A 26166-nucleotide genomic window follows, 5' to 3' on the forward strand; every position below is an offset into this window, starting at 1 on the left:
AAATAAACTTTATACTGTAAAAATGGTGGTTAACATTTGCAAGTAAATCTCCAAACTGATATGATGGCGTTAGTCTGAGAGTTCATCTGAATCTAACACTTTCGAAACCAGCGAGGTTCTCATGAATAAAATGTGTGTTACACAAATAGCATCCTAGAAGTTCTACACCACTCTAGACATCAACAATACAGTATGACGACACAGTTTCATTAATAACACATTTTCAAAGTCTTTGTGTTTTAAATTGTATAAATTGTATAAAAGAATATTTAAAGACTTCTCATGATACCTAATCAGCATGCACCAAATCCACACAGATAAACTGTGCAAACAGAATACCTCAAATATCTCAACTGTACAGACTGTCAGGTGCTTTTACAAAGGGCAAAGGTAATGTTTAACAGGAGAAAACTCTTAATGGAGCTTCTCTTTGCACAGGCCACAGCATGAGATTTAATGCCAAGGATATAAAAGCAACTTTCTGAGGCAACATAAGTGCCAAAAAGGATAGGTCAGAGAAAGAGCAAAGATTCAGCTCTAGACAAAGAAGGGCTAAAAAGATGTCATGATCATTAAGAATCTATAGAGTGTGTAGTCTCATAGTATTATACATTTTATCATGGCTTGCTGGTGTAAAGTAGGAAGTGGGTTTGACAAGAATGTACAGTAACAGGCAAATGAGTTTAAACTGCTTTGAAATATTAATAACAACTTAAATTTCATAAAAGGGGTCATTACAACTACTTTTATTGACCAGACCGATTAATTGGACGATTTTTGTCATTTTTAAACAAATGGCTGTGTTATATTCAGTTATATATCACTTTAGATATCGAGAAAACCCGTTATAAACAGCATATCACAAAACCACATCATTTGTGTAAGGCCACCCACCACCCAAACCATCCATTGATCATGGGCGACAGATGTTTGCTAAAATGGATCCATGGTGCATTCATTCATTTCAAGTTTGAGTAAAAACTAGTTTCATTGACATAAATTGAAGTGACGTTACTTACATCCATATCGTGGTCTGAGAGAGTTTGCGCCGTCTTCATGGTACATCCTGCTTCAGTTTCCGTGCCCCTGAAACTCTGCTGGGCAAGCCACAACTTATTTCAGACTTCTTTTCGAGGAGTCAACTTGGGATGATGTCTTTGCGAAAGAAAATGTGCTCGTCTTGTCATAGCATTGGTCCCCTGTAAAGCCCCGTATCCATTGCATTCAGGCGCTTTCGGTTACTGCTTCTCTTCCTTTGCCTGACTGTCAGACTGATCTATCCTCTCGATCTGAGTGAGGCTCAAACTGAGCGCACCTCTGGCAGAAGATCAGCAGAGCTGAGAGACTGAATGACACGGCTCCACCTGCTGGCGAGTCACGCTCTCCTGACTTCCCGTCAACAGTATTTTCATCTATGATCTGACCCTTAAAAACGACTACCTAAGTTGATACAGTCATTTTAAATTATAATATTTATCACATGAAGCACATCTTTAGGTTACCTGAACAGGATAAAACAGGCTAGGATAGGCCTAATGCACTTTTAGGAAGACAATGTATCAGTTAATGTGATGTTTAATTGCTTAAAATTGTATTATTTTCTATTCTAACTATTAACGTATTAAGTGAAAACTAATGAAACAATAATAGTGGATAGAAAATAATATAATTTATTTAAATCACTTAATCATACTTAGACACAGATACAATACATTTCAAAAGTTAGCATTTCACTATTGGTAATAAAAAAAGGGATTGTTCACCCAAAAAAGAAAATGTTCTCATCATTTACTCACCCTCATGCCATCCCCGATGTGTGTAACTTTCTCCTGCTGAACACAAATTAAGATTTTAAGAAGATTATTTCAGCTCTGTCGTTCCTTACAATGCAAGTGGATTGTGGCCAGAACTTTGAAGGTCCAAAAAGTATATAAAGGCAGCATAAAAGCAATCCATAAGACTGAATAAATCCATGTCTTCTGAAGCTTTATGTTTAGTGTGGGTGAGAAACAAATCAATATTTAAATCCTTCTTATGTTTACTATAAATTCTCCTCCTAGCCCAGTAGGTGGCGATATGCATGGAGAATCCAAATAGCCAAAAACAAAAGAAGTGGAAGTGAAATTGAAATTGAAAGAGGAGATTCATAGTAAATAAGGGATTTACATAAATATTGATCTGTATCTCAACCACACCTATTATATCACTCCTGGAGATATGGATTACTTTTATGCTGCCTTTATGTGATTTTTGGAGCTTCAAAGTTCTGGCCACAATTCACTTGCATTTATGTTTAGCACAAGGAAGTCATAAACCTCTGGGATGGCATGAGGGTGAACAAATGAGGAAATTGTAATTTTTGGGTGAACTCTCAAAGATGAGGATCATAGTCATAGTGTTTGGTGTTTCCTGTAATCTAAATAATTATATTTTTCTAAATGCGTTTTTTTTTTTTTTTTTACTAGTGTAACAAATCATTTTAAGTTATTGTAATCAGACGACAGTTACAGACATTTAATTAATGTAACTACAAAAGCACATTACTTGGGTTACACACATTTCTAAAATAACATTATGTAGAAAACATGAACATAATTCATGTTTTAAATATGTACATCTGTTTGCATTTCATGACAGATGTCATTGTAAGGGAGAAATGTGAGGTGCTGAGCACATGACTTGTGTGCAACAATGAACGTAGAAATATAAACACCACTTCGAACGAGTGGAAACATTTTTTAGAAAGTAAATTAAAAGTAAAACAATTAGTAATGAGATTACTCTTCCAATAAAGTAGCTGATAAAAGTAATAGGATTACAATTTAAGAGAAGTAATTAGAGATAGAATGATTTCAGTAATTTAACCAACACCTCTGCTGATCAAGGAGTGCTTGCTACAGTCAATAGATGCCTTAAGGAGCACTTCGTGATCAGACCCTTCATTGTCTCTGTTTTTTGAGGAAGGACCCAAGATGCAGGAACAGCAATGGAGTTTTATTGGAAAAAAGTAAACAAAACAACTTATAGGCAAAACACTCACGAGGCACTAAAAAATAAAACAATAAAACTGAAAAACAAACCGACAGGGAGAAAGTGGATACACAGGAACTACATGAAACAAACCAACTGGGGGTAACTGGAATACACAGGAACAACACGACTTAACTGGGAACAAAACACAACGATCTGGCAGGAAAGACTAGACAAAGGAGAGAATAAATATAGGAAAGGGAGACAGGATACAGGTGCTGCCACTAATTACCAGCAGTGCAAATCAGTGCAGCCATGACAACTGATTTCTGCTGAGCAGCACCTGTAAGAAACACAAGACAGAGAGAAACAAGCACATATGGGACAACCTGAGAGATGGGCGGAGGAAACTGTCACAATCCTTTCAACAGAAGAATAAAACAAGACCGAAGAGGCAGGATCGTGACATCAATGATTTAATATTCTTTATTAATCTCCAACTACTTTTATTTTACATAGAAATTTGTCAAAAAGATCAAAATCCATGATGAATTTGCATTAGGAAATGCTTTTGTTTTGATGGTGATTTTAAAACACACACACACACATGTTTTACATGAAGCCGAAAACTAAGCGTGGCTTCTTTGTTTTCACGATGCTTTTGTTTTGATGGTGATTTTAAAACACACACACACACATGTTTTACATGAAGCCGAAAACTAAGCGTGGCTTCTTTGTTTTCACGATGCTTTTGTTTTCGAACCTGTGCTTGAGTGGAACATGATCCTCTACAGCACTGGTGGTCAGAGTGGAAGAAATGCGATTAAAGTGTTTGCATGCCCGTATAAAGCGATTAAAATAAGAGACATCTACATATTTTACTGCGATTATCATTACTGATTATAAGCATAATCGCAATATCATAATCACAATATTCTGTTTACATGAGCAACAGTTTAATCGCAGTATTGCCTTAATCGCATTATAATTGCATTATGAGGGTGCATGTAAACATGTTAATAAAAAATAACTCAATCACAACATTCCCATATGGATGTGATTAGATTTCTTAGGACACCCGAGTTATCTAAAAAAAAACAGCAGGTAATTTATTTGTGCAATTTTCACAGAGGTATGAAAAAAACGCATGACAAGTTCGATTTATCTTACAGTATGAGGTCCTGTGTGTGGTGTACTAGTAGTCCGCATGCCTCCTAAAGATGTCAGTATGGTAGTATATTGTAAATGAAGGAGGCCACAAAAGAAAAGTCAGGTACGGTGGCCCAGTAGTGCACAACACAACGAAATTCAAAAAGCAAACATAAGTTCACAACACAACGGAAACAAGCCACAACACAATGCAAAAAAGCCGCAACACAACGGAAACAAGCCACAACACAACGCAAAAAAGCCGCAACACAACGGAAACAAGCCACAACACAACGAAATAGCCACAACACAACGGAATAGCCACAACACAACGGAAATGATCCCGACCACTAGGGGGCAGCGTCGGCACTAAAAAGCCGATATTTCACACACACACACACACACACACACAGCGTCAAACTCGGAGGAGAGGAGAGGAAAAACACATGTGAAAAAAAAGCAAAAGCAGGAAAATGAGTCGGAAGCACAGCAGCATTTGGAACCACTTTAATGATGTGGACAATGTTAAAGCACAGTGTAGAATTTGCCAAAAAAAAATATCGCATAAAGCCGGTTCTACGCACAATCTACACCGGCATATGCGAACTATGCACCCAACTGTGAAGCTAGCGGAGCTTCGAGAAACAGCTTTTTCTTTAATATGGGTTCTATTATGTTCAGATTGTATTTGTTTTGAATGTTGTTTCTATACATTAAAAAGTTCTAATGCAAATGCTTAATAGTATTATTTTTTCATAACAAATCAATGCATTTTTAAAGAAATTGTGAGACATTGCATATCATACCTATCATAGAGAAAACATTTTTTTTTTAAAGAGCCGTTTGTGAGCCAAAATAGCCGGCTCTTTTCAGTGAGCTGAGTCAAACGAGCCGACTCACGAAAAAGAGCCGGATTGCCCATCACTAATCCAGACCGCCAGCGATAACGCATGGGAGATTGAGAGCAATTTACCGTTTCCGGAGACCACCTGTCCCCCTAGTGGTCGGGAGCATTTCCGTTGTGTTGTGTCTATTCCGTTGTGTTGTGTCTATTCCGTTGTGTTGTGGCTATTCCGTTGTGTTGTGGCTATTTCGTTGTGTTGTGGCTTGTTTCCGTTGTGTTGCGGCTTTTTTGCGTTGTGTTGTGGCTTGTTTCCGTTGTGTTGTGAACTTATGTTTGCTTTTTGAATTTCGTTGTGCTGTGCACTACTGGGCCACCATAGTACGGGACAGTAAAAATGTATATGTATATAAATAATGTTCCATTTCCCAAAGTCAGATCTCTTCTATCATTTTATGTAAAATAAATAAGTAAAGTGTACCCAAAAACAACTTTTTAAAGTCCTGCAACGTAGAGTAGAATTATTTTAAGAAAACAAAATAAACAATATAATGAATAATTATATATTTTAAAATGGAAATAAAATAAAATTGTAAAAGTATATATTCCTTTATCATTTGTTAAATTGCATTTGCACATACTAAACATAATTTCTGCACATACCTCAACTCATTTTGGCCATTCTGTGTGAGCCTCTGAGAGGAGCCATGTTAGTGTGGTTGTAAGACAAAGAGGGTTTTAACTTTACTAACCGTTTTTATGTTGCATTCCTCATTATTCTTGAAGGTTGAAACTTTTGTAAAGTTTATATTTTTAACTTCTAATAAGGATATATTAAACAATAACAGGCAAAGACACTTTTAAACACATCTTTATTACCTTCACAAAATATTAAAGTTGCTTCTTTTCTGCCATAAAACAAAACAGTACTACATTCTTTTGTATATTTGACTTTTTTAGTTTGTTCCTCTGCAACAGGAAGCACAAGAACTCAGAGCTGAGCACACAGACCCAAAAAGTTTAGTACATGCAATTTTGTTGGTGTCTTAGGGCAGCTGGCTCTTGGTAGGGATAATACTGCAATGACAGATGTATTGTAAGCGGTTTCAACAGTGTACATATAGTAAAGCTGCATCTATTGCTGTCCCCGAAAATATGCACACACAGTATTCAGCTTGTCAGTCACAGTAACCATATGTACAAAATGTACACAGACAAGCATACATTTTTTACTCATACACGTATATGTACATATACTGTACTGTTCACAAAAGCAGACACACATAATTTCAGACAGCATTTTAAAACTACAATATATACACAAATACAAGAAAAGGTCTTCGGGTGAAGACAGGCTTACATTAAATACAGTACAGCAACAGTAATTTCAGTAAATTATAACATAATCTCATTTATAAATAATGTTTTCAGGAAACTGCATAGCTTTGCTGAGACTGAGACAGCATTAAGCCACTTTGGTTAGTTGGAAGCCTAATCAAACATATAAAAAGTTAGACATCTTTTGCTTAGAGCTAAATTGATTCTGTAATCCTACTAATAAAAGTTTACATGATTGCTGTTGTGTTGGGAGTACTGAATTTGGCACAGAATGCAAAAGCAGACAATGATTTCATGTCATCAAACACATCAAACTGCTGAGTCTCAAAAGCACAGTTAGCATAAAGTTAGAAACAACATATATATTGACTGTAAACTGACCAAAACAAAAATGTATTGAGTAAAGGAAAAAGATTAAGCATTAAACAAAACATTATGGGCTATAACTGACATACTGTATCTGTATAACAAATATCTTCAACTGCTCTGGCTTATGCACCTGTGTTCACAAAGTCTATCGTGGTACCTTAATAAAAACCTAAATATATATATTTAATTCTTTATGTAGAAATAAGTAACCAAATAACAAATTCGAAACACTCTTAATGAACTTGACACTATTAATTAACTCTTAATGCCTTGGTGTCTTGTAATTATCTCTGTCCCTCTCTACAGATTGTAGATCCCATATGTTGAGGCGGGCCCTCAAACTCCCTCTGCACCTACAAACCTTGCTGCTCGCTGTCAAGTCAACAAGACTAGTCTTTGACATTGTACATAAAAGAGGCTTTTCAGCACAGCAGTATCCTTACCACCCTGATCCTCAATCTTTTCTGCCCATGTCATATTGAAAAGATTCATGAGGGTTTGCATGAGTGAACATGGAACATACTCTCTTTGAGTTACCTTAAGGTAATGCTATCTGCTTTTCTAGTTCATATGTGATGGAGAGGCACAGTTTCAAAAGGCCATTTACTGTTAGACAACTTAACATCACAAATGACCATGTCTTAGTGACAGAACAAAATAATTTATGCTTAAAGACTGCATAAAATATGCTTAACTCAATATGATCATCTGCAGAGCAATAATAATAATAATAATAATAATAATAAAACAGGAAATTTGATAATCCTAATTTTGTAAATCTGTCTGCAAGTACATCGTAAAATCAGTCTTTCTATATATTTAGCATGAGAACAATGTACAGCTGAGGCCTTTTCTTCAGAGGTTGGCATACATGTGCAAAAGGCTTGGTAATAAAAGTACAGGGTTATTACACTTTTAAATAAATAAGTGTCTGAAATACAAAGATTCTAAAAACAAAACGTAATATTTAATTGAATATATACTGTCAAGCCCTAAAGCTAGGCACTTGCAGTAGAGACTTGTTCATTGGGAGAGTTGTTTATCAGTATACCCTTACTCCTACTTCAGCTATTCTCTCATCTCTACATGTAATTCTCTGGGTTCAGTCAACCAGCTGTGATACAGCTGTGCAGCTTTCTCAGTTTTCTGATCATCCAGGTTCGCTGAATATTTACAGCAGGCTTGGACTGCTCATTAATAGCTTGCTTTGCACAAGTCTTAATAAGGGGACATTAATATTTATGCTCACTTCCACTTCCAATCCCCCAAAAAGCCACCCAGGAGAGACAAGGGCCATTTGAAGAATGCTGTTAAATCATTGCAAAGAAAAAACAGAAAAATATATTTTACCATCTGAAAGTGTATTTACTGAAAATGTAGCTTAATAAGGGAATTATATTGTATTGAACACAATTGCCTGTGGTACTGGCTATTCAATAATGTAACTAAACCACCATTCCCCATCTTCCTCCTGTAGAAACATCATTAAAAAAGTAAAAGCATTTGTGTAAAGAAGTGCACAACGCACCGTAATGAATTTAGGAATAAGGGTTAAGTCAAGCCTTTTGAATTTTTCCATACCTCTGACAAAAGGGTTACATGAGGACATTGAACCTGGTGTCAGGTAGTCGCAATCCCACTAAACCACCACCAACGAGCACTGATGAGGCCAGAAGAATGGGGATGGCTTTGGTGATGCCTACTAAAGAGCCAAAAATCAGATTGCCCATCACTGCAGATAATTTGCACAGTGCATTACAGAAGCCAAATCCAGTTCCTCTGAAATAAAGAAAAAGTTGGATAGGAAGAGAGTGTAAGAGAAAAAGACAACAACAACAAAAAAAAGGTTTAAACTGAGCTTTGAAGACACTATGAAATAAAAATGAGAGACCTTTCAGTTAATATTTATTAGCTTTGAGGCCAAAACGTTGACAAAAATAAACTTAAAACTGAAGTATGTTACTTTTCCTTTTTTAAAATAATTTCTTCTATCCCAGCTTAATATGGAGAGACAACTATTAGTAAGACATTCATAGGTTAAATTTCTCGAAAACTGTAAACACTGTGTTTCTGTTGCGGAATTAAAATTACTCTGTTTGTTTTGAGTGACCCACTTTGACCCGCCGCCCTAACAACATTTAGCCCAAAGTATACTTCGCTCAGAGGCGAATGCTGTGCGTCCACGCACAGGATGCATGATGCAAATGTTGTCATCCGCAGAGTGCTCGAGCACTGAGCATGCAAAGCCCGATTTTTATAAATGCATCTTTAAACAAGCAGAATGCACATGCGCCTAAAATTATTTGTACTAATAAGTCTGTCCACAAGGTGGCAAAACTCATGTTGGAGCCATTGCTGTTAGGGATGGGCGGATCGATACTAAAGTATTGATAATTCCGATACTGATGTGGTATCAAGAATATCGATCCTCACATAAAAATATTGATTCTGAATTGATATCTTATTTAGATAACATGAATATGAATGCATCTCATAAGCTTTGAAGTGGAAAATTAGTGAATAGTTATTATTATATTAGCGAATAGTTGCATGGCATCAGAACCTTGGCGTGCGGAAATGCTAAAATACACTAGCAGTCAGAGACAGCACTCACTCCTTCAGTCATAGTGCTCCTTCAAAGAGGGAGCAGTGCTTTCCTGAGGTAATGACAGAAAAACAGCATCTGGAGTTATTCACACCAAGTAATGACAAGCCTAGACATGACATGTATTATAATGGGCTTGTTTGACCATTTCTACAGGCTTATTTAAATTCAGAGTTGTTAAAACATCGATAATGATCTTTGATCCTCGTTAATAAATGACACCCTTATGAAAATTACCAATGTATTTACTGTAGTAATATTTTATTAGCCATGACTAGTAACCACGACTGTAGTAATCATGTTTTTTTGTTTTTTTTCGTAACCAAGCTTTTGATACAATTAACCATGGTTTAGCTACAGCATTACTATAGTATCCATATGGTAACTTGGTTTTAGTAATAGTAACCATATATAATAATATCTATGGTTAATTTTGTGGTTTTATATGTTGCTTATACTTACACATTTTTAAATGTAAACAAAGCAGCCTAATAATTTTCTGCTTAGGGCTATAAATATACAGTATATATATAAATAATAATTTAAGTTACTAATTTTATCCAAAGAATTTGTATAAATGTAATTTTATCTGTATTGGTATTGATATCGGCAATATTGGCCTAAAAGTACATGGTATAGGATCGAAAAGAAAATAAGTGGTATCGCCCATCCCTAATTGCTGTCACTAAGAAGCACTAGAAGAAGATGTATTCGCTGCTAAAAAACAGGTGACGAATGTGGAAACAACAACAGTCAATGTGCACATCAAGAGCACATTTGTGATGTCAGGAGACACCTGCATTTATACTTGAGTTTGAAGGAATATAAAGACATATTTATGCATCTAAATTGCTGATGAGACCTGGTCGAGTATCTCATAGCAGTTTTAGCACATATGCGCCAACTGATTGTGTATGCACGCACGGTCAAATAATGTATAATTTGAAAAGCTCTCATTCCCAATAAAATGCTCTCTATGAGAATGTTCCCTCCCCTTAATACCCCCTGCAAACAACTAGCAAGTATGTTTACTGCTATGACGTAACTAAAGCCTATTGGCTATTTAAGGGATGCTGCAGAGTTGAGTCCTTTAATATGTCCTGGCCAAACATTTATATTCAGTTCAGTTCAACATAGGACAGAAAACTGCCCTTGTCAAGCAATTTCATGGGGTCTTTAATGAGCTTTGAGCTTTGGGATAATTAAACTTTTTTTTATTTGTGTGTTTTAGCATATATCATAATGTATGAGTACAACCCCACCTTCTGTCTGTAGGGTAGAGCTCGACTGTCACAACGTCCAGGGAGTTCCAGGCAGAGATACTCAGCCCATTGTATAGGCACAGCATCCCAATCATCATTGACTCACTGGTGCCAAACCACAGGAAGAAGCAGCTTATACCAGATAGGATCATGGAAAACCCTGATAAAACACAGAAAATACTTCCATAGACTAAAGGACTATTCTTTCATGTTTTAATGATAACATTTACAGTAAGTGTTAATCTCAGTATAGTTTTATTTTGACAGTACCGCAAAGTATTTCAATTCACATAACATTACATATCTTATCCTTTAGCTATTTTGTTGTAAAAGGGTGTAATTTAAGGAAAATATCTGCCTCACCTAACATAGACAAGCGGCCAATTTTGTCCATGAGAAGTGCAGATACGATGTTGCCTGGCAGCACAGCTAGTGTTCCCAAAAAATTTACAAAGTAGACCCAGTAAGCACTATAATCATCCACAAACGTCATTTGACAGCCTGTTTTGTTGTGGTAAAATGTGCTGTTTATGATGTCCGTATTTATAAGTTTGGAGTCATCAATATCTGTTAAAAAAAATTATAAATCATTTCATGAGGTTTAGATCACTGTGTATACAGATTGTTATGTATGCATGGATTTGTCGCAAAGTGGTAAAATTCCAATATGATTATGATTATTCCAATATGAGGAATAATTGCCTTAATTTACCAGTGTTATAGAAGACAGCTTCAATAAATGTGCAGTTTCGAAAGGATGATCCTACAGAGGTGACATCATCAAAAAAGCAACTTTGAAAGGTGGAATTTATGAAAGCGACTGACTTGAATTTCATACTAATAAACCTGGGGAAAGAAATCAAATAAAAAGATTACTATAATAAGTAATGGGCAATCAATATAATATATATATATATATATATATAGTTAATAACATTTAAATACCACTTAGTACATTCATAAAAAGATAACTTTACATTAGCCTTTAAATAAGTTACCTGTCATTGACAAATAAGCCATTAGTGTGTATCTGGTTCTCTAGGGTGAAATTAAAGGTGAAGTCTTCAATCCGTTCGTTGGCATGCCTTTGTACTTTGGAGGCATAGTCATTGGCCTGAAGGTGTCTGATGACATCAGGGAACCATACAGATAAACCATAATACCTGCAGAAGTATTGGATTTCTTTAAAGAATAACTTTTTGCTTGCATAGACACATGTTTTGTCAAGACCAGTATCTAGTGAAGACCAGAAGCTTATTTTAGAGCTACAGAAGAGGGGAAGATTCTCAGTTCTCAAAAAATGTCTCAACAAAGCTATCATACTGTATGACTTCAGAAGAGTACAGCACACAAGTTGTAAAGATTACTTTTCTATATACTTTAATGGCGCTTTTTGTGTTGTTTTGTTTTTTCATTTTTGGAGCTTCACAGCAGCTGTCCCCTTTCACCTTCATTGTTCACTTTCATTTAGCAGTGTAACACAGTTAGGTTTTATTTTGTGTGTTCTAGAGAATAAAGTAAGGCATATGGATTTTTAATAACATAAGAGTGAGTAGATTCATTTTCATTTTTGAACTAGTACATTAACCTTCTAAAGGTGGAGTAAGTAATTTTAATCCAATACACTCTTTCAAAATTCCGTGAAAATCTATTCAAGGTCAGCTAGCTGTCTGTTCTGTGTGTGTGCTGAAAAAAATCTGGTGTTTGTACACAGCCCTGGCTCAGTAAATGGGAAAATAAACAAAGTGGATCAGACCATACCACACAACAATATTGAGCATACATGAATTTGGGGGGTGGAGCTTCTGAAGGAGCACTGAAGGGAGAGGTGTGTTTGTTTGGCTGTTAAGTTCAAATATCAAATGTCTTTCTCAGGAATTGCTTACTCCACCTTTAAGCTCTCAAGTTGTTTAAAATATTTCCTGTTTCTTATAACTCAGGCTTATAACTCAAAAACAAAACAAACAAACAAAAAACATTATGGTACCATTTTAAATCAACATTTATAATTATATATATTACAATAAATTATGAGACTCTCATCCTAAGAAACTGCTGAAAATTCAAAATTAACTTTTTTCTTATTTTTCTGAATTGACAATATATATCTCAGGGTTTAAATAAGGTAGATCCGAAAAACTGCTTTTATTTTGTTCCCAATCACGTCACCTGTAGCTTAGTAAAATGTTGTGTTGATACGATAAAGCAATCAAAAGTTATAATATTACAAAAATTATTTATCCTAGTGTCCAAAAGCCTTTCCAAACAAATAAAACCTAATTGTAAAAGGATCAATGGAAAGGAGGAGGCGAGAACCGGCTTGATAATATAAATAATAGTTTAATTATAAACTTAATAGAAGACACGAACACACACATGACGGACATGTCCGTTAACGAACTCTCTCTCCCGCACGATCCTCTGCAGTCGGCCTTTAACCTTCACAGAGGCATAATTAGCCTAATACGGGACCGGGTGTGTATGATCACGACCCGGCCCCGCCCTCCGCCCTGCCACATTAAGAATTTTACAGAAATAATTATGCATGCAAATACAACAACGACTAAAGGTATGCTCTCTCTCCAAAGCCTGCAGGCATGAGTAGCAAGATCTCATTTAGTTCCATTCTGTGTCTGCACATATTTGAATGACTTCCACCTCTGGTAGCATCTGAATCCTAATATGATTGGTTTAGCATTCCATGATACTGGATAGCCAGATTGCACATAATGTGCTGTGTGCACATTGTGCTTCATGTGGATTTTCTAATTATCTATGCATCCGATTATGTTGCTTGTAGGCACTTTTTAACAGACATCCCCTCCTCTAAGTATTGGTATGTGATATTTTGTGTTCTGTTTATTTTGCGTGAAGTTATATGCGAAAATATGGCTTATAAGCAACCCCTGTTTATATGTAACATCTATGTCGAAGACTGTGAGTAAAACAAATAGGCTGGATGTATTCTACTCTTTGAGAGCTTTCCAAAGACATACTATTGGCCATTTGATCAGTGTAATGTTTTTTTTTATAATTTGTTTTATAAATTATTTCTCCCCAATTTGGAATGCCCAATTCCCAATGCGCTGCTAAGTCCTCTTGGTGTCGTAGTGACTCGCCTCAATCCGGGTGGCGGAGACAAATTTCAGTTGTCCTGAGACCGTCAATCCGCACATCTATCACATGGCTTGTTGAGCACATTACCGCGGAGACATAGCGCATGTGGAGGCTTCATGCTTTTCTCTGCGGCATGCACGCACAACTCACCACTCGCCCCACCGAGAGCGAGAACCACATTATGGCAGCCACGAGGAGGTTACCCCATGTGATTCTACCCTCCCTTGCAACCGGGCCAATTTGGTTGCTTAGGAGACCTGGCTGGAGTCACTCAGCATGCCCTGGATTCGAACTTGCAACTCCAGGGGTCGTAGTCAGCGTCTTTACTCGCTGTCCACCAAGGCCCCCTCAGTTTGAACTTTGTGTGCAAATAACAAAGTACTTGTTCAGTTTTGGTCATAATACCTGCATGCTTTGTAAAGTACAGCTTCTAAGCTTTAAAATGATACCTATTTTGTGTTGGTCAAGACTGTAGTTATTAACATTTTGATAATATTTTTTTTCTTAAAGGGATAACAAAAAATATAAGCTTGTTCTTTATTTTACCTACAGTAAATGACTAACAGTACACAAACAGTCTTTCTACCTTGAAGCAGTAATCCTGCCTTTTCAAATCATGAGCAGTTATCTGCATGTACAGTTTAGCTTAGTGACCTGTAGTTACACATTTTAAGGACTTACCCAAATGATAGTGTAAGCCACACAATCGCAAGTTTCACTGTACTGTCTTTCACTGGATAATTAAAACACTTCAAGAAATTCAACCAAATCTGGAAGGACAAAGAAAGATTATAGAAAGTATATATATATATTATTATTATTATTATTATTATGTGTCATAAACATTACAGGTACACTGTAATTCATATCAGTCATAAAATAAGATTTATTTATTTTTTCTAAAAGGTGACACATAATGAACATTACCCCAAGAAGTTCAGTCTTTACTCTGAAGAACACTTTTGAGAAAAAGTTGCCAACCGTCTGCATCTCTACAAACTCATCCATCTGCTTTGGGACCTTAATTCTGTTCACCTATAAGAAGAAACAAAAGTTACCAAGATTAAGCCAAATGAGTTTAACTTCATTGTGCAGTCTTCTGAACGTACAGTGGCCGCAAATGTATTTGCACACTTAAGACACAATTTAAATGCATAATCCAAGTTTATCGATATCAAACCATTAATTTAAAAGACAAATAATAATAATAATAATAATAATTCTAAGGTTTTTAATTATAAAACAACATAACAACTATCTAGACACTTTCTGGTTGTCAAACTTGGTGGAACAATTCGATAGTTAATGAGATGAACTGCACTTATGGTTACTTTGCTAGGACACCTGTGTGAACTTGAAGGTAACTGATTTCATAAATGTATTAAAATTACATAAGGACAAGATGGTGAACAGTCATTTAAAAAATTGTTGCGAAAACGAAAATGTTAGTTATGAGAAAAGGTCAAGCAGCATTTGTTTGCAGGTGCCACTTTCTTATCTAATTCAATGAAATTCAGACATTAAGTGTTCAAAAAGTGTATAAAGTGTACTTTTGGTTGCCACTGCATTTTAAAGCAGATAGAGTGCTGTTTGTAATAAGAAAGGAAAAGATTGACCCATTTTTCTGACAGCTTGATCGTTGGGGTAATCACAATTTTGATGCAGGTTGCAAGCTGTCTGTAATTGTAAAGCTCATTAAATGACACAAGCCAACCTTAAAGCCCACATACTGGGCAAGATGAGGCAATCAGTCATGAATTTATGCAACTTTAAAGTACATTATGGTTGGTGCGCTAATCTGCTTAAAGTTAACGCACTGAGGGAATCAACTCACTGTGAAGACTTTTTCAGGCTGTCCACGCGCTCGCATGTTTGTGTCATGAATGTGCTTGAGGATCATCCAGGCCTCATCGTGCTTTCCCACCTGAAAGGATAGAGCAGAAAAATCCCTGAGAGATTAAATGGATTAAGTGCCACCCGCAATGCAAGATGACAGCCGCCCACCTCAAATGCGATGGCAAGCCCTAAAAACGGGTTTAGGGAGTCACAACAAGCAGGAGTCATTAGCTTCAAAGAGAGTCGTGTTCCCTTAAGTCAGGCAATTTCCTCAGTTGTTTAAGACTGCTGTAGTGAATGGAAGTACTTGTAAATATGTTGTTAGCAACAGAGCATCCCACTTCAATTAAAGAGACATTTGAGAACTTCACGGTGTATTATCATTAGGGTCATCCCTGTTATGCAGTACCTTTTGTAACAAATAAATAAATAAAAAAATGACTATGCTTGTGCTGCATTTCAAGAATGTATTTCTATAAAAATGTATGTTAGACATTCAAAAATTTGCTAGCTTAGGCACTTAAAACCTTATTTATTATAGCATGATTATTTACTAAATGAAAAGACAATTAACATGAAATCCAACAGAATGGAACCCAACAAGGTGAACATAAAGCCATAAAGTCAATTTGCCAAGTTAATTTGTTTTTAATTTAAGTTAATTTAACTTTCTATTGACATTTTAAAATCATACCTATTTCTGTGCTTTAAAACTTTAAACATTTTCAAACTGGGGTCCGGGACCCTCAATGGAGTGTGCAAAATTACAAATAAAGCCAATAAATACATTTTTGAAAAAAGAAAAAAAATCTTAATCTACAATATCATGCTTACTATTTTTCTCTCACAGTATAAATGGGTCTTTATACATGAAAATACACAGGTGCCTTCATATTTTAGAAAAGAAGGCCCTCGCAAGATGATCATTTTTGGAGAGTCTTTGTCATTATACAGTTTGAAAATCTATGAAAGTGATATGGAGGACAAAAGAAAAACCTATAAAATCATAACCTACAAAAAATATTCCCATGAAAACATATTTGGCTTGTAAAGTTTTCTGATTAGAGAAGGGAAAAAATATAACAATCTGGAACAATGCTTAATAAATGGCCAGTTCTTCATTTTAGTAGTTTTTAGATGACAAAAATGGCTATTATATTACATAATATACATATAATACATACATATTATATAATACTATATTATATATTTGTAAAAATGTTATATATTTGTAAAAATGAGTTGATAATCCAATATGCCTTTCCTCTTAAAGGGGTCATGAAATGGAGAATACAATTTTACTTGATATTTAGACAAATAAGAGGTAACTGTAATATTAAAAACATACAAGTTTCAGAATTCAAAACTTCCTCCTCAGTCCTCACCACCCTGCTTAAATGTCTCGTTTTGAAATTTTTGAGTTTATGACATCACAGCACATTGCTCATTTGCATGGACATGGCCCACAACATGCTTCATCGTTGTGGTTGTACTGTTAAGGAGAGAACGGCTCAAGTTACTGTTGTGAGGTGAGATGTTTGCTTTATTGAAAGATGTGGCAGTGCCAACTGTATTGCACCCGGCAGTAATCCTGGTGAGTAAACCATTTATTTCAAATTTTTCATTAATCAGTGTGTTTGTAATAAACTGTAAGCCATCGTTTATCACTAAGTAGAGATCCCATTGGATTCAGGTCGGGTTCGGGTCAGTTTTTCAAGTAGGATTTCGGGTTTGGGTTTTAAATAATGAAAAAATAAACAGGCCTACCAAATTGTTCCATGCTCTTACTTGCAGCACACAAACGGATGAGTTAGGAGGTGTTCACATCGAATGTGTTTTTGTGTGCATCTGTTCTGTTCATCATCTCATCATTGTGTTCCAGTGTAAACACATGCTGGATGAACCTCTTTGACTGTTGCATCGCGTCTCGCTCTTTCTTCAGCCTCTAGTGCAGGACCGGCACATTTTTAGACATTGTGCCAAGTTACAAAAAACTTCAAGTCTCAAAAATGCACGTCAAGGCACCTGCATCTGTTTCATTTTTTTCGCTGCATCTAGATTGTTTTTAGCACAGGTGTCACAAAGATTCAACATTTTGAACAATTTCAGGCTGCAAAGAAGAGACTGTTACATTGTTCAAGATTATTCCAGATTGTTGTGCACATAGCAAAGTTTCAAACCTAATAAACGGTAAGACAATTTCCCTCCTTTCTGCTCTAGTGCACCGAGGGGCTGCCGTGCCTTGTTAAAACTGTGTGTATTTACAGTTACAACACTATTAAGATTGTTGCCTATGATGCTAACTTGAAATACAGCCTATTCCAACAGTACTTGCTAGGAGAAAGAATGATATAGACAGTGATTGATTTTGAGTTTGGGCTTAAAATCACAGCAATTTATCAAATGAATACATAAACGGATAAAGAATATTTGTTAAATAATAGTATTATATGTGAAGAAAGCAAAGTGAAATTAAATATATTAAGGTGTTGCAGCTAATATACTAATATATTCGGCGGGGGGTGTGGATACTTTTTTCTGATGTAATGATGTTAGCTAATCAGAACAGCGGGTGTTACATTTTTAAGTTTTAAAGGAGAAGCAGCCAAAAATTGAGCGTTTCTGACAGAGGGGCAGAACTAGCATGGAAAATTAACATGTTTTCAAATATTTGACCATTTTTTGTGCAAATAAATGTTTATATCATTATAAGCTAACCTCAAGGAACATAATAAAACAATTTAAAGCATTTAATGACCCTTTTAATTCCTAAATAAACCTTACCTCCAAGTAGAACCTGGGACTCTCTGGCATGAAGGTTAAGGCTACCACAGCACAGACACATGGCAGAGCACACACCACCACAAACACCCTCCAGCTGTGGAACTGATAAGCTGAACCCATACTGAAACTCCAGCCTGAGGAAAACAACAAACAATTTTTCATGTTATTGATCCAGCAAAGACAAAAGTTTGGGCTGGTAGCAATTCCAGTTTGGTCCAAACCGTATTATAGGATCTGAATTGGCAACATTTATCAGTAACTGCCAGCATATCACAGTGTTTATGGGAATTTCATTGTTCAAGTGCTGATTGATTATAGTAGACATCAGTCTAGTCTTAATCTAGACTTTATTCTGCCAAAGAGGCCTACAGCCCTTATAAAGTCCACAATGGTACAGTGATTGTGAACAGATAATAATAACAGTGTTTTCTTATACCGTAGTAGGTTGATATACTGTATACTGAATGATTACACCAAATTCATGTTCCATGGTACTTTTTATTTGTATTTATTTGTTATTGAAAAGAGTTGTTATCCAAGTTACCCTAGCATTTCTGTCAGCTCAAACTAGTCTGGACATTCTCCGCTGACCTCTCTCAGCAACAAGGCGTTTCCGTTTTCCAAGATCACATTTTTTTACCATTCTGATGGTTGATGTGATCATTTACTGAAGATTATGGTCCATATTTGCATGATTTTATGCATTGCACTGCTGCAGCATGATTGGTTGATTAGACAATTGCATGAATAAGTAGATGTACAGGTGTTCCTAATAAAGTGCTAAGTGAGTGAACACTTTCATACTTCATTTTCCTATGGCACTTTTTCCCCAGAATGGAGACAAAGGCTAAATCAATGCAAGAATCCAGTGAAAGATAAGGAATGATGTTTTAATGGGAAGTGTTTTTATATACAGTATGTTACCTATTTTACACACCAGGGAATAAAAACAGTTCAAGGAATGAAAACCAAAACCAAAAGGAATGATTTATTTGGCAAAACGCAACCAAAAATCTGAATAAAGTCCCCTTTCAATTGTTCTGGAGTGAAAACGTCATTTTTAAATGCTGGTAACCAGCTAATAACTGGTTAATTTTGTGCCAATAAAATTAAATTTACAGTTGAAGTGGGAGGTGACTGGGATTTATCAATGCATGAAAATGACACATTTAAATAAGTCCACATATGCATTCAAATAAGACTTTGATGAATGCTGCCGATTATTGATGTTGGGATTAGTGTGTGTTCAAAGAAACCAGCATCTCATGACTGATGTGGATGTTGAAGCATTATGACTAAAATCTGCACATTAGAAGAACCACATTACAGCTGGAGGATGGAGGTTTCTATATTATCTACTGTATGTCTGAATGTAAATGAAAGAGTTCGGGGTTCTCTAGTTTTGCTTTAGGATACAGTTTTTACACTGAACATCAAGTGACGACCAAACACAGTACCAAAATGTATTATTGTACAAAAAATAAAGCAAAAATGTCCCCAAACATTTTATTATTTTAATAATAAGCAATGTATTCATATCAACATGAACTGCATTGGCCCGACAATATGCAACATTATTAAAAGGTTAGTTCAACCAAAAATCATCAGAACTCGTCATTTACTCACTCTCATGTCATTGCAAACCAGTATGCATTTTATGTTCTTATGCAGAACACAGTTGATAGTGACTCATTTCAAAGCACTTCAACCGATGTGCTTCTAAATGAAAGATGAATTTGTGCCAAAATGACGTAAATCATGACCTTTGAGGTATTTTCTCCTTCATATAGAAAGTTGACAAGCCCATTTATTTTGCTATCCTATCTATGCGCAATTATATGATTAGTTGCATTTAATTATTTGCATTTAGCTTTGTTTTTCCCCACTGTATCCGCAACCCTATTCAGAACATACCTGCAGCCCATTTCTGGGACACAACCCACCAGTTGAGAACTACTGCTATAGGGAATGGTGAAGCACTGTGTGTGTGTTCATCTGGGGATCACTTTGAGGACCTGTTGTAAATCATGAAAGCAACACTATTCTGCAGTATAAGTGAGTGCAATGAAGCTGTGATTGCGACAGCAAGCAGACCCAGAGGGTTAATGTTTCGCCCATGTCATTGGAAATCTCATTACGTAGATTATGTGCATAATTGACTAAAGGAACGGATGACTGAGTCAGCAGCTAGCAGACCTATCTGTTTTTTGTACAGTGGTTTGCCTGTGGCTCTACTACCTTGGCCTGTATTCACGCTTGTAAAGCAGACTGTAGTTAAAAACACAAACAAACAGACAGACAGACACTTTAACTTTGTCTTTTAATACTGTGATGACAGGAAATGTTTCCATTTGTATCTACACTACCACTTTGTTTCCTTTTATGAATAATGAGAAATTAATAAATGCCAGCTTGTGTTCTGACCTCTGAATCATTCATAGGACTTTTTTCTGTATTTCTGAGGTATTACAGTATACAGCTTTATATATTTCCTACTTGCATTTATTTTCAATGTATTAGTGTCCATCTCTATTGTTCTGAAAGGAATAGTTCACCCAAAAATGAAATTCTCTCATAATTTACTCTAATTTAATTAACCTTATGCCATCCCGGATGTGTATGACTTTATTTCTTCAGCAGAACACAAATTAAGGGTTTTAGAAGAATTTTTCAGCTCTTTTGTACAATGCAAATGAATGGGTACCAAAAATTTGAAGGTCCAAAAATCCCATAGGTCATCATAAATCATTATCCATACGACTCCAGTGGTTAAATGAATGTCTTCAGAAGTGATTTGATAGGTGTGGGTGAGAAACAGATCAATATTTTAGTACATGTTCACTATAAATTCTCCTCCCTGCTCAGTCAATCTCCACTTTAACTTTCACTTTCACTTTCATGTTCATGTGATTTTGGGGAATTAATTTCTTCGTGCATATGTCCAATACTGGGCAGGGAGAAGAATTTCTAGCAAAAGTGGATTGAATATTGATCTGTTTCTCACACACCTATCATGTCACTTCTAAAGATATAGATTTAACCACTGGACTAATATGTATTACTTTTATGCTGCCTATATATGCTTTTTGGAGTGTCAAAATGTTGGCACCCATTCACTTACAATGTACAAACCAACAGAGCAGAAATATTCTTCCAAAAATCTTAATTTGTGTTCAGCAGCAGAAAGTCATACACATCTGGCATGGCATGAGGGTGAGTAAATGATGAGAGAATTAAAATTTTTGGGTGAACTATCCCTTTAAGCCTAGAGTTTGATTCGTATTCTAAACGTAATAGTCGTAATGTCTCAAACATTCTAGCCTTTCAAAGTATACTGTGAAATGTATACATTGTATGAGCCTATACAGATGCATTTGACAAAAAAAAGCATGCAGACAAACCATGGACATTGCTGATGATGACATTTATGTCTCATGCACTCGGACTTACAATTTACAGGGACCCGAAATACATATATGCGACCAGAATAACATAAAGATGTAAACAATATGCATGTTAACATGACTTTTGTACACCTCTTAAACCTTAAAACCCTAAAAAGACCATAAACAAATGATTTAAACAACTTTACAGCTCAAATGATACACAGGTTTTAACAGAAGAATTAATATAATGTGCTTTTATAAAATTAGAAGCTTCATATTTATGCCTTTAAACCCTCCCCATTCACTTCCATTGTAGCCACACTGTAACCTTGATTTTTGCTCTTTTTTTTTAAATAATAAAACAATTTTTAACAACATTTTGTCATAAGTGCTGTCGATTGAGCTTGACTTTTATTGAACTCTGAATATTCCACCTGTTAACATCATATCAACACTTTGGCAACCTCTCACATTCCTTTTTCTGACATTTGTTAACCTCCCACAACACCATAGGATATTGGTAGTGAGTTTTGGATGGGCAAGCAACATTTAAATATTCTTCAGAAAAGTAAAAATCTACTTCATATTCATATATCTTGCACTGTGTCAAACCAGGGAATATAACTCTCAGTCAATGTTTCCACACTGTATATATTGCTCATTGTTTATCTATGTTAATATCTCTATGTTTATGATAATATATATATATATATATATACTGTATGTTTATTGTTAGTATGTGTTATTATGTTATTGGTAACACTTTACAATAAGGTTGTATTCGTTAACATTAGTTAAGTACATTAGTTAACATGAACTAACAATGAACAATACTTTTACAGCACTTATTTATCTTGGTTAATGTTAATTTCAAACATTAATATTGAATTTCTTTACATGAATTAACACTTAACAACTGTATTTTAAATTAGATTTTATAAATGCTATAAAATAATATTGTCAACTGTTAGATCATGATACCTAATGTATTTACTAATGTTAACAAATATAATTTTTTTTGTAAATTGTTACCATGTCATTTAATGTTAGGGACGGGTACAGTATCTACAGTGTGTGTGTGTGTGTGTGTGTGTGTGTGTGTGTGTGTGTGTGTGTGTGTGTGTGTGTGTGTGTGTTGTGCTTGATCTCACTTGACTAGAGACAGAATGCTTACTATCCACCCAAGACTGCTGCGCTTCCTTGCATCCCCCTTATCAACAACACACACATATACAGTATACACACAGAATCCCAATGATTGTTTCCCATTGATTCCCTTCATATAGACTGCCTAATACACTCCTAGACACTGTGTCTGATAGCCTGTCCCCTGTCTGGGCTCCACCGAGGGCCATTCATAAATCAAGCTCTCCTCTCGCTTTGTCTCGCAAGGCAAGGAGAAAAACCTCATTACGATCTGTTCAGAGAACAAAACTGAACAACCCCCCCAAAAAAGGAGTGAGAATGGTCTGTTACAGTGGCCGTTTTGGCTGAGCGGCTCTTCTCCACATCCATTCAACTTCATTCCTCCTACTTTCTCTATTCCATCATTTCTTTACTGATGAGTGCAGCTCATTTCCAGTGTCAAGGTTCTCATAAATCATCGAGCTATGCCTTCCCCCACCGGTGCGCATCCATCCTTTAAATATCCCTGCAGTGCTCTGTTTCTACATTAATCACTTAACCTAAAGCTCTGCTCATCTCTCCTCACTGCTAGCTGAGAGGACAGTACCTTGAAATGAGCTCCTCGAGAACCTGGTTGTACTGTAAGATGCCTGTGATATGCCTATTTGATTTTAACGGAAATGAGGTAACAGGTTTATTATTTTCAAAATTTGCGTCACTTACAAAAAAGTACCATGGTATTACCCATTTTTCTGACATGGTAACTTAAAAGGCCATGCTTTTGGGCATGTAATGTGGTAAAACCATTTTATTTTAAACAGATAGCTCCGACTGTTTAAATGAGCCATGTTATAACTATAAATTATTTGAATGACTACATGACTAAAATGGACATATGTGACTGCACATTCTAGTCAATAATGTGCCAAGTTGCTACATTGCTTGTCATTCCCAAACTCTTTCAATTAGGATAATGAACTATATTACTTGGCAGAATATTTTTTTTTATTAAATACATTTAACTGCTGACAGAATATTTGTGTCTTTTCTCATATTAGCTGTTTACAACATTGTATAAAAGCAATAAGTCAATGGAATATGAACATTACATGATTTTACCACAATAATTTTGTAACGTGCCTATGAACGTCCCTTAGCAATTGCACAATAAATGCATGTCCTCTCATGGCTTATTGCTGCACTATGAACATGTGCCATGGTAGTACTATAGTATTCTTTGAGATAGCTTGCAGTACCGTGAAATTACCATTATATGTCAATCTGGTAATACTTTGCTACTTTGGTATGAAGGATTTTATGTATCAGAGTTCCGTTGCATTACCATTTGACACCACTTTTTTACAATGGTTCCACCACAGTACTCATTGGTAAGGGTTAGGAGACTTTAATTGCCTTCAATGTTTTGTTTTGTTTAGTTGAGGTCCATGCTGAGCTGTTTGGATGTGCTGTGACCAAGAATGTAACCAACCATTCAAGAAAGGAGGTGATAAAATGTAAAATGTTATTGATCAACCTATTCTGCCCTGGCCAGGTGGTCCAGCACAGTAATGCGGGGAAAAATATGCTCTCGAGCAGATATAAGTAAGCATGATCTTGTTCTCTTACCATAGTGAGGTATGATGGCCCAGGCCATTGCTGAGGCATAGATCTCTCCAATCATCCAAAACATGCAGAGCCAACTCAGGTGTTCTCCACGCTTCTCTCTTGCCAATACCTCAGCAAAGTATGAGAAGACGATGGGCACTGCTCCACCAATCCTAAAGAAAATGGAAATCCAAGAGCAGGAGAAATTATGTGCAGAAGGACAACCTCAGGTCAGTGCACAGGATCTGAGAGCTTAGCGAACTGTGACAGCTTTGTTTGTTCTTTATAAAAGCCTTTACAGCAACAAAGTTTGAAAAACAGTAACTGTAGTTATGTATAGCTTTTTGTTTCAACTAGCTTAAAAACCCATCCATTCACCCATCCATCCATATAGCCATCACTCTACACAGCCATCCACTTAGCCATCCTCCCATCCACACATTCACCCATCCACCCATCCATCCATACATCATCCACACACCCATCCAACTGAAAATGTTCTTCAAAATTTCCCACACAGAGAGAGGATACTAATGGGAAATATTCACAGTGTTACAACTGTACTCCATTACAACAGTTTTCAATCTACCCTACCTAATAAATCATGAAGAATGTACAAGGAAAATAATACAATAACCATTCCACATTTTCTATACCAGCAACAATGAGTATCCATCTGCTGGGCCTGTAAATAAACCATAACCAAGCACTATTCCAATATGAAATATCCGACTCTAACTCTTGCATATAATGTATACTTTTTTAAATAGGCATGATGACACCACTAACATCATTGTAGCCATATGAGCATTTTTATCAGCAACAACATCCTGTGAAAAGCTCATTAGGATGCCCAGACTTTAGTGAAAGTCATTACAGGCTGATTGTGTTCAAAGAATCACAATAATCCCATCATCAGAGAGACAAGTGCGGACCCACAGGCATTCTCAGTGACAGAGTCAAGAAAGCAGCACTGCAGCGGCTATTGATCCAGCCAAATTCAATGTATTGTCTGTTTGAAAAAGACTAATACCTAAATAATCGTGGAGACATTCACGTTTAGTGAACAGCTGATAAAAGATGCCCACTGAATAATTCCTCATGATATCAGCTCAGAATGCTCTCCTGAAACCCATGATATAATGCCACACCCTGGTAGCATTTTTCTATGGGGCTGATATGATTTTTAAATTTCTGAAAAAATAAAACTACTGTTGCAGGAACAAATATGCTAACCCTTTAGATTTACCTGTATTCCTGTATAAATTGGTCATGAAATGTTATTTGATCTACAACAGTAAAATAACTAAAAGTCACACCACTAGACTGCCTTCTTCAGCCCATACTCTGTATTGAAGCAATGTACAAAATCAAAGTCATGTTGTCATTCTTTAATGTCTTGAAAATGTGCCAGTCCATATCTAATAAGTTTTCAGAATGTATTTACCATGGAACAACGTGATCGAGTGGGGTGGGAGAAGGACTCACCCGAAGCCAGCTATCATGCGACAGAATAAGAAGACGCCATAGCCCTGCACAAAAGATGACAGGAAGGCGAAAAAGCCATTCATGGACATGCATATGAGCAGACACTGCCGTCTGCCCACCTTGTCAGCCATGCCCCCCCAGAAGAAGGCCCCTACCATCATCCCCAGGTACACAATGCTGCCTAGAGTGAAAGAGGTAAGAGAGAGAAAGAATAAGTGAAGAACAAGTTGAGACAGAAGAAAAACACACCTCAGGAAGATAAACATACAGACGGAAGTAGAAGTACTCAAC

General features: G+C 36.1%; 2 protein-coding genes across 2 annotated transcripts in view; both read right to left on the minus strand.

The window, feature by feature from the left end:
• iqgap2 (IQ motif containing GTPase activating protein 2) overlaps window positions 1-1299 on the minus strand; it is a 66040-nt gene extending 64741 nt beyond the window's left edge. The window contains exon 1 of the mRNA XM_052101137.1: window positions 1020-1299. Coding sequence (XP_051957097.1) covers window positions 1020-1065 — 46 coding nt within the window. The 5' untranslated portion in view covers window positions 1066-1299. The remainder of the gene's footprint in view (window positions 1-1019) is intronic.
• Window positions 1300-5844: 4545 nt separating this feature from the next.
• sv2ca (synaptic vesicle glycoprotein 2Ca) overlaps window positions 5845-26166 on the minus strand; it is a 36043-nt gene continuing 15721 nt past the window's right edge. The window contains exons 3-13 of the mRNA XM_052106441.1: window positions 25876-26056; window positions 24409-24560; window positions 18272-18405; window positions 15486-15575; window positions 14579-14686; window positions 14333-14421; window positions 11533-11697; window positions 11247-11380; window positions 10898-11101; window positions 10535-10694; window positions 5845-8446 (exon numbers count right to left, since the gene is read on the minus strand). Of these exons, the coding sequence (XP_051962401.1) occupies window positions 8263-8446; window positions 10535-10694; window positions 10898-11101; window positions 11247-11380; window positions 11533-11697; window positions 14333-14421; window positions 14579-14686; window positions 15486-15575; window positions 18272-18405; window positions 24409-24560; window positions 25876-26056 (1601 nt within the window). The 3' untranslated portion in view covers window positions 5845-8262. The remainder of the gene's footprint in view (window positions 8447-10534; window positions 10695-10897; window positions 11102-11246; window positions 11381-11532; window positions 11698-14332; window positions 14422-14578; window positions 14687-15485; window positions 15576-18271; window positions 18406-24408; window positions 24561-25875; window positions 26057-26166) is intronic.

The sequence above is a fragment of the Xyrauchen texanus genome, chromosome 3 (assembly GCF_025860055.1).
Source record: "Xyrauchen texanus isolate HMW12.3.18 chromosome 3, RBS_HiC_50CHRs, whole genome shotgun sequence".
Taxonomy (NCBI): domain Eukaryota; kingdom Metazoa; phylum Chordata; class Actinopteri; order Cypriniformes; family Catostomidae; genus Xyrauchen; species Xyrauchen texanus.